The sequence below is a fragment of the Trachypithecus francoisi genome, unplaced genomic scaffold (genome assembly GCF_009764315.1).
Source record: "Trachypithecus francoisi isolate TF-2019V2 unplaced genomic scaffold, Tfra_2.0 Lachesis_group1, whole genome shotgun sequence".
Lineage (NCBI taxonomy): Eukaryota > Metazoa > Chordata > Mammalia > Primates > Cercopithecidae > Trachypithecus > Trachypithecus francoisi.
In genome coordinates this window covers 59713915-59724003 of record NW_022681454.1, presented here as the reverse complement: position 1 = coordinate 59724003, position 10089 = coordinate 59713915, and the positions used below count along the sequence as shown (strand labels likewise).

The 10089-nt window shown below is 38.4% G+C and overlaps 1 protein-coding gene across 1 annotated transcript; it reads right to left on the bottom strand.

Moving 5' to 3' along the window:
- Positions 1–8341: 8341 nt before the first annotated feature.
- LOC117085499 (elongation factor 1-beta-like) lies at positions 8342–9173 on the bottom strand. Its single transcript, XM_033214461.1, has one exon. It carries the CDS (start codon positions 9069–9071, stop codon positions 8556–8558), a length of 516 nt encoding a protein of 171 aa, XP_033070352.1. The 5' UTR covers positions 9072–9173; the 3' UTR covers positions 8342–8555.
- Between the last annotated feature and the right edge of the window lie 916 nt (positions 9174–10089).

Below are 10089 nucleotides of genomic sequence, written 5' to 3'. Positions count from 1 at the left end.
CTTTTCAGCGATAAATAGCCATAGTAGAGTCAAGGGTATTTTAGTGTATGACAGTTTCGCTTAATGTTTTTAATTTGATTCAAGCCAGAGTGTTTAGTGGCTTAAAATTGGAATCTCCCCTGCCTTTTTGATGTCTTCCAGAGAGGGAGGTAGAATCTCTCACTACCATTCTGGATATTATTATTATTTTTTAATTAGAAGAAATTGAAAAAGAGAAAACAGAAAAGATCCCAGGTCTCACACTCTGGGACTATGCTAGGCCTAGTGGATTCAGTTGCCAACAGCATGTGTGTTGTTTTCTTCTTAACTGTATTTGTTATTTTCTTTTGCTCCATTATACAAGCACAAGTTGTGCAAAACCATGTTAAGCCATCATATGGAGGAACACAGATGAAAGGCATAGCTTTTTCTTCTTCAAAAGCAGACAGTTCCATGAAAGCAGTGTCAACATCCACCATATTTATATCTATACTCCCAGCACATAGTACATAAAAGGTGCTTAAATAATATTTGCTTAATGAACATATGAGTGTCGCATTGAGGCCAGGCACATATACAAGAAAGTTTAATAGAAACACTGTGATTCGTGCTGTGAAAACAGCACAGATACTGCTGATAATATCTGCAGGGAAACACTCAGATATCTGAACACAGACACAATACACAGTCTACTTCATATTAATAATAAGCAAAAAAAATTGTAGATTCATATGATGTGAAACTCAAAAATACCTTTAAGCTCATCTTATATACATTCTTGTTTCAAACCATGTCAAAGCTGCACATGATGCAGGAACTCAACAACAAAATAAGTCTTAATCCACATTCTGAGGCTGAATTTATAACTTCTGTTTGGTGGACACTGTCATATTTGCCTGTTAAAATTTGAAAAGCTTGTATTTTGCAGATCTCTCTTGGCAATATTTGGTTTCATGTCTACAGTATTGAGTTATTCTTTGGGAACTGGAAATATTCCTACCAGGTAAAAATTTTGAGAGTATTTGGCAAAGAAATGCAACAGTGTCTGTGGGGTGACTTCACTAAACAATCAGTAGAAATCAAACACTAAAACCAACAGTGCAACAATATGACCGTGTGCAATGGCTCTTTGAAAAGTTCTATTTGTGAGCTGATATGCTTTATTTTTTATAAAAAGTCAAGGCTCTTAAATTATAGACTACTGTAAAGACATGAAGAATTAAACTGATTTCAGGGAAGCCATTTGGAATTAAACTTCCCCTTTCAATGAAAAATTCTTGGGCAAGAAGGATAATTTAGCAAGTATTTCCATTAATGCTATTAGCATCTGAACTATATTGAGGCAACCTGTTGTAGAAAAAGAGAAGTGAATGAAAGGCACTCCAGGCCTCCCCTGTATCAGCCCTGCCTCTGTTGCCAGTGCTGTCATCTGTGGAGTTTCTATTTCCTCATCAGATAGATGAAGGAGTTGGGTTAGATTAGTTGTCTATAACCATACAATTCAAACTCCTCCTTAGTATAATAAAAATTTTGTATTATTCTTTACTATCCAGCATTATATTAATTACAATAATTATATTATTATTTACTATCCAGATTATATTACAGAAGCAATATTATCTCTGTGCACACAAAATTTAGTGAAACTGAATATAATAATCTATCTATAAGGTAGAAATGAAGGAAAAACAATTTATATTTAAATAATATGTATTTCATTATATAAGCACTCTAGAATACATAACAAAACAGACAGATGCTTGAACTTTTTTATAATAAGTCTACATTTGAGAGAAGCATGTAGAGCCACTCAAAGTAAGAAGTATACAGAAATGAAAGCCCAGAAATCTGAGTGTGGATAATAGAATTTTAAAAAATTGGGATAATTAATATTAGACTTGGCTGATTTATAGGTGACAAAAGAAAGGAAATGAAGAAAATTAGTATGGCGTTTTTGTCAAAGTCACCGAAGATGTTCAACACATCTGTGCTGGCTTTGACAGCTTTATTTGCTGTTTCTTTGAAAAATGTTATTTAATCTAGATGCTTTTACTGCTTCATTTCGAAAAAAATGTTGGCAGAGTGAGCACACTGGTAACTCAAATTCCATGGGGATGTAAATGAAACAGCGAGAGCTAGGGGGCTTGTTGCCTTTTATGGTATGATCAGGTCTCTCTCAAGAGGGAACATTTGCACAAGAAGGCTGCAGCAGATAGCACAACACAAAGTGTGGTTGTGGCAGAGGATGAGGCAGAGAGCGGGGTGGGGCATACTGGAAGTGGAGTCTTGAAATGGCCTCTTGAAAGCCACTGTATACACTTCTGACTTTCACCTTAGTTAGATGGGAAGCCACTTAAAATGTTGAGCTACGTAGTAGCATGATAAGCATTGTATTTTTACGGGAGCCTCTATTTCTTTCATTCATTCAAAAATGAATCCATTTATATTTGAAAACAGTGTGTAGGGCTGTAAAGGAAAATATAAGCAGAACAATTTGACCAATTAGTAGGCTATAGCAATACTGCAAGTAGATGTTGGTGGTCTGGACCTTAGTGGTAGCAGGATAGGAACTAGTAAGTGATTGAAATTTAGATACGTTAAATAGGAGCAGATAGAAGTTGCTAGTGTATTGTGTGTGGGCATGGGACAAAGGGAAGAGTCCTGACCAAAACCAAGGTTGAGGCTTGAGCAACTTGAGGAGGGGACTAGGATTTACTGAAATGGAAGACCTAAGCAGAAGAAGGGCTGTGTGCAGGAGAGAAAACAGGAGTTGAATTTGCCATATTTGAGATGCCGATCAGGCACTCAAGTAGTGATTGTGAAGAGGTAATTGGATAAAGAAGTATGGAGTTTGGAAAGAGGTCTGAGCTGTAGATATGAATTTTGGATTTATCAGTGTAAGATGATATTTAAAACTATGAGATGACATGAGATTGTTAAGGCAGTGAATGCAGGAGAAAAGAGAAGAGAAGGCCTGAAGTTAATGAAGTAGATTTAATTTGTGGAAACTGAGCAGGAGTAGCAGAAACATAGAAAGGGAATCAAGAGAGAATGGTGTTCTGGAAATCCAGTGAAGAAATATGCTTCTAGATCAGTTGTGTCCAGCACTTCTGATTGGTTAAGATGAGAAATGATATTGACAATTGTCATTAGCAATACATCTATACATCTTTGCTGACTTTGACAAGAACTGTTTTTATGTGGTAATAAGGATGAAAGCCTTAATGAAGTAAGTTCAAAAGAGGAACAAAAGCTAAGACACTAAGTGTAGACTCTCTTTTGAAGAACTGTGTTGCAAGTGGTAGTAGAGGAGGAAGAGGCCCAGAGAGTTTTTAGTTTTTATTTATGATTTTTTTAAGATGTGAGATTACAGAACATTGTGGATAGATGGGAATAATCTTCCAGAAGAGCGCTATCCAACAGAACTCTCTGTGAGATAGAAATGTTCTATCACTCATGTCCATGCTATCCTATAGAGTAGCCACCGGTCACATGTGGTTACTGAGCACTTGATATGTGGCTAGTATAACTGAGAAACTGAATTTTAAATTTTATTTAATTGTAGGCCATTTGAATTTAAATAATCACATGAGTTAGTGGTTAGTGAATTGGACAGCATAGCTCTGATGAGAGAAAAGTTAATGAAACAGAAGAGAGAAGGTCAGCTCTGCAGTGATAACCTTGAATAGCTGCAAGTGAAAGAAATCCCATAGATTTAAAGGAATTGACCTTAGAAAGGGGCATAGTAGTTGATTCACTGTAGCAGAAGGTATAGAAGTTGGTTCAGATACTGGCATATTGGTAGAGTGGTGGTGGTGGGTGGATGAAATTTCTTTTCTGATTGCTTATTTTGTTAAGTGAAATAGGAAGCGAGGACTCTAGGCTGTGTGAGAAAGTACAAAAGCAGTGTTGAAGTAATAGAGAGTAGAAGAGTTTTCCAAGGAGCTCCTTGAGATTAGTGGTCACAAATTTAAAGAGACACCAGTTAGCATGGTTTTATGTTTTTCTCCACTCATATTCAGGAGACCAATGTGCAGTTGAATTTACTTGTAATTAGGACTTTGGTGGAAAACTTAATCAAAGGAAACGGGGCAAGGGAAAGATTAAATTGAAGGACCATGGAAGCTAAGCTGCTTAGGAGCAAAGTGAGAACATGAGGACATAAAGGACAGTGAAAAGGTAGAGGAACAATGGATTATAAACACTTTTACCTTGTTAAACAAATGACTCAACATGGAGATTTTGAAGATGAAATTCTAGGTGTTTCTTGCTATCATCAATGGTCCAATAGATTTTTTTTTTTACTGTAACAGTTGCAGGGGATTTTTTTTTTTTTTTTTTTTTTTTTTTTACTTTTTTGCATTCATTGTTTCCAGATTCCATTTGGTTGTTTTCAGGAATCCACTCCAAGTGAATTTTGTCCAATTTTTAAAATACTAGAAAAATGGCAAATTTCCAGTTTCTACTAACTTTGTGATATGTATGCACCCTGTTTAATGCTTTGTGTTTTGAAGGACAGTTTTGCACTCTCAGAATCCTGCAGGTCAAATATTATTTATACATATTACTAATAGCTATTCACATTTTTTTGGTGATAAAATTTTAATTAAATCAACATTATTTTACATAAATGCGTCATTTCTTAAGGCTTATAAATCTTTGGATTGTACATAGAGCTTTGTTTACACAGATGTATCTGGAGTTCAACCCTTTCATGACACATTTTTATGCAGACGATTTGCCTTATCTTGTGTTACTGAGTCATAAAAGCACATGGAATAACAGATGAGGCTCTTATGAGATAAGAAGTGGTCATTTGCTCTGCTGTATACCTGTTATATTTAAGATCAAGACCCATAGCAAAATCAATACCATAAGTTTACAATTCTGGGCTCCCAACCTGCGTTTAATAAGAAGTCCATCTTTTATCTACTGCCTCTCAAACACTTGTTGCTTTTGAGTCAAGGCCTTTTTTGTATCTACAAGGTTTGTGTGATGAATATGAGTTTTACATTAAAATATTAAGTATATGGGAAAATTCACATTCCTTTTACATATTCAAATGATATTAAATTTTACCCTTACTCCCGATTCCACCAGAGCTATGGGATATTTCATTTCAGTCTTTAATGGACTCCTTGCTTTCTATCACCTACACACTTCTAAGGTTCCAGGAAATGAGCAAAAAATCAAACAAACAAAATCATAAGAAACATTTGGAGAATGTCCCCCTGGTCTTGCTATTCCTAAAAGACCCATTTTCCAAACCCACACTGTCCATTGAATTGCAGAGCTGCATGTTTGGAGCACAGAAAGCCCAAGCATGGAACACAGATCAGGAGACCATAGCTGGGGTTCAGAAATTTTTGCCAAGTTGAAAACTCCAATCTTGGGTCTAACTTTCCTATGTATAAAATACAACCATTTCCCCAGAATCCTGTCACCTCTCTGGGGACCTGACAGGAGAGGTCCAGGGTCCTCATTCTGAGTAGAAAGTCATATGTTTATGTATTTCTTTTCTTTTTTCTTTTATTTATTTATTTTTTTGAGATGAAGTCCCACTCTGTTGCCCAGGCTGGAGTGCAATGGTGCGATCTCAGCTCACTGCAACCTCTGCCTCCTGGGTTCAAGCAATTCTCCTGCTTCAGCCTCCTGAGTAGCTGGGATTACAGGTGTGTGCCACCACTAATTTTTTTGTATTTTTAGTAGAGATGGTGTTTCACCATGTTAGTCAGGCTGGTCTCAAACTCCTGACCTCGTGATCCACTGCCTTGGTCTCCCAAAGTGTTGGGATTACAGGTGTGAGCCACTGTGCCTGGCCTTATGTATTTCTTCGTCCTGGATAATGTACCTTCTCTTTCCTTCTCAGGTCTCTTTCCACTCAAAGATACTCTTCTCTTTATCCTTTCCACTCCAGAATTGCTGTGATAACCTTCTCAATTACTTTAGGCTTTTACAAAAAAATAAAATGCTAGCCTTTAGACATATTCTGCTTTAGACCCAATAAATTTAGAGCTCCCTAGGGAAAGAGAGTACAAAGCGGGCAGGCAACACGAAATGTAAGATAATGACTCCATAAAGCATCCTCCCCAAGCCTGGAAAGGCCATCTCCATGCTGATCTGAGCTTTGGCCCTAACCTGCCTGCTATTCATTTAGTCATGTGCTGAAGGAGAGTAACAAATGCAGCACACCCTGAAATTCTCATGCTTAATGCTGTAATTTCCCTCGGTAGGGCAATATCTTATCTAAATAGAGCTTTGCCACTAAAACTTACTGTGGCATCCAGTTACACATGGCAGGGCTAACAGTATACCCTATTGCTTGTTCCTGGAAGAAAACAATAGCAAATTCCAAAGGCCTGTTCTGGCAGGACTGCGGCCAGAATGACCTACTTCTCTAATGCCCTACTGACCTACTAAAATTACTGAGATTCTGAGCTGTGTCATACGATCACCTACAATAACAGCTACTCAGGTGATTAAGCTCCAAAGGAGGAAGCACATTTCTGCTTCACTGAGTTGGGCCAGAATCTCCATTTAATGGTGCTTTCAGTGAAGACAGACATGGTTCAGGGAAAAATAAACCGCCTAATTCGTGGGGCTCACAACATAAGACTTATAACAAATGGAAAAACTCTTTTTGACCTTGTGAACAGACTCAGAGATGGGCTCTTGAGTTTCTCCAGCTCTGTACTATATTTTTTAGATATTGGCTATATATTTTATTTTTTAAAATTTCAATAGCTTTTAGGGTACAAGTAGCTTTTGATTACATGGATGAATCACATAGTGGTAAAGTTTGAGATTTTAGTGCATTCATCACCCAAGTAGTATACATTATACTTAAGATGTAGTTATTTTATCCCTCACCTTCCTCTAACCCTCTCTGCTCTGAGTCTCCAAAGTCCATTATATCACTCACTATGCCTTTGCAAACCCATAGCTTAGCTTTCACTTATAAGTGAGAACATACGATATTTGGTTTTCCATTCCTGAGTATAGGCCAGTATAGTTCACACATTCATTATAATAGCAGTCCAGTGTTTTAGCTTCCTGTTTGTTAAAATAAAAATTCTAAAGCAGAATAAATTGTTTTTTAATTTTTTAAATTTTTTAAATTTTTGATTTTCTTTAAAGTAGACCTCAGTATTTCTGAATGATCAATGCTTGGAAGCAAGATCAAGTAATTATTTTAAAACCGTCCAAGGCTGGGCACAGTGGCTCACACCTGTAATCCCAGCACTTTGGGAGGCCGAGGCAGGTGGATCACTTGAGGTCAGGAGTTCAAGACCAGCCTGGTCAACATGGGGAAACCATCTCTACTAAAAATACAAAAATTAGCCAGGCATGGTGGTGGGCACCTGTAATCCTAGCTACTTGGGAGGCTGAGGCAGGAGAATCGCTTGAGCCTGGGAGGCAGAGGTTGCACTGAGCTAACATCACTGAGCTCTGTTACTGGGTGACAGAGCAAAACTTCATCTCAAAAACAAAACAAAACAAAAAACTGTCCAAAACTTACTTCCTGAGCTTCCATAGTAAACACAGATTTATTTATTTATTTTTTGGGGAGGGCATACTTGCTCATTGTTCTAGTGGCACACTCTCTAGACAGGTAACATCAATTCTGGGACTGATTCTTTCTCCTCAGGAAATCTTAGATGTTTTGAAAAATACTCCAAAGGTTTCAGATTGGAATATTATGTAATATCCTGTTTAGAACCTTAAAAAGGGAAAGGTATGCCTAAATATTATATGGTGATAGTTTTCTCCTTCTCTTCTTTTCTCCACTCTTTCTCCTCCTTCTCCTTCTTTTCCTTCTTTTTCTTCTCTCCATCCTTTCCTCCTTTCCTTTTTTTCCCTCCTCTTCCCCTTCTTTGTCTTCTTGTTCTTTCCTCTCCCCCTCCTGCTTCTCCTTCTCCTTCAGTTTATCTGTTTTCCCCAGCCTACAGGGAAATCTGTGGTTCTGTGTAGGGCATTGAAGGTGGTGAGTGGGGGCATCCTTTACTTAGAGAAAAGAGTAGGTGGAATGGGAACTTTGAATTAAGAAAAGAATTGCTAACATCCTGACTTGAAGCTACGTTATTCAATATTGTGGCTTTATTTTCAGAAATAAGTGACTTGTATATGAATGTCTGACCATTCTTTCCAGTGAGCCAATGTACTACTTGTATTCTTGATTATGAGCCTTACCATCGTCAATCTCAGTCATACCCATATGATAAAACTGTGCCAAGTGATAGGGATCCAGAGGTGAATGGTCCATGATTGCTGCACTGAAGAAACTCATTGTCTGTAATGGCAAATAAAAATAATTTGAGCTATAGTATAGAGCTAAGTGGTAATAGTTAACAATTTAATTTGATTTTTTTTAATCTTTCAAGCTTTTATTTAAATGCCATGATCCAGGATGGATTTTAGATCTTGTTGAAAGCAACCACATCCATGGACTGCACGTAGTCCTCAAAAGCAGTGATCTGCTCCTCCAGCATATCTGTTCCAACTTTATCATCTTCAACTACACACTGTATTTGAAGTTTCTTAATTCCATATCCCACTGGAACTAGTTTAGATGATCCCTAGACTAAGCTGTCTGCCTGAATGCTTCTGACACACTCCTCTAATTTTGCCATATCTGTCTCATCATCCCAAGGTTTCACATCTAGTAAGATGGAAGACTTGGCAACAAGTGCAGGTTTTTTGGCTTTCTTTGATTCATATTGTGCAAGACGTTCTTCCCTTAGCCTCTTTGCTTCTTCACTTTCCTCCTCCTCATCAGATCCAAAGAGATCAATATCATCATCATTTTTACTATCTGTAGCTCCACTTCCTGTAGTGTCTTCCACATTGGCAGGACCATACTTACCCAAAGCTTTCTTCACTCCTGGCAAGCTGGCCTTTTCCTTTTCGTAAGATTTGATGCGATTATACCAACGTAGGGCATGACACAAGTTGGCAGGCGGTGGGCCGGACACGGCTTCAAATACTGCCACATCTGCTTGTGATGGCACATACCCCTCGATGTAGCTCTTGTCCGCCAGGTAATTGTTGAGCACCTGGAGGCCGGCGGGGCTTTTCAGGTCTCCGAAACCCATGGTGTCAGCTGTATCCCAGAGCTGGGGAGCAGCAGAAAGAGAGCGCACAAATTGTGGGCGCCCTGCGCTGAAGAGAGGAAAAAGGGTTAATTTGAATTTTTACAGAAAATTATGAAGTTTGTTCTTTAAATAAGATAGTCCAAGATCACACAGCTATAGGATGTTACTGAAGGCTTGAACCGGCAGTTTATGACAAAGCACTCAATTCTGAAGAATGACAGAGGAAGAAGGACCTGGGGCCAATGACAGCTTCTGAGGGGAAATCATGTTTCAGCTTAGTCTTGAAGAATTCATAGAAGAATTCTGCATCCCTGGTGAACAAGACAGGTGAGGATATTTCATGTACAAGAAAAGGAAGGAAAGAGATTGTGAAAAAAGCGATAATTACAGCAACTCTTGATGTCTAATATATCAAGTCCTTTTTGTTTGTTCTTTGTTCCATTGGGTAATTTTCTCATATACATGTTGATATCAACTTGTTTTAATCAGATAATTGACGAAGGAAACGTTTTTTTTTTTTTTTTTATTTGAGGCAGAGTCTCACTCTGTTGCCCAGGCTGGAGTGCAGTGGCATGATCTTGGCTCACTGCAAGCTCCCCCTCCTGGGTTCATGCCATTCTCCTGCCTCAGCCTCCCAAGTAGCAAGTAGCTGGTGCTATGGGCGCCCACCACCACGTCCGGCTAATTTTTTTTTTGTAGTTTTAGTAGAGACGGGATTTCACTGTGTTAGCCAGGATGGTCTCCATCTCCTGACTTCGTGATCCACCCATGTGGGCCTCTCAAAGTGCTGGGATTACAGGCGTGAGCCACCGGGTCTGGCGGGAAACATAACTTTTAATAGCCTCAGAAATAGACTACTGTATGGGCATTTGATACGAAAGAGGTAGCATTATATAACGTGGAAAAAGGTGCTGGGACAATCGAGTATCTGTACGGGAAAAAATCAAATTGGACCCTGTCTTGGATGCTGTGGTGCCCTTCCCAGTTTTCCCCTTCAGAATGGTGACACTAATTGTTC

Excerpts from the sequence above, each read along its gene's own strand:
- LOC117085499 (XM_033214461.1), bottom strand. The coding sequence starts at position 9,071 with ATGGGTTTCGGAGACCTGAAAAGCCCCGCCGGCCTCCAGGTGCTCAAC.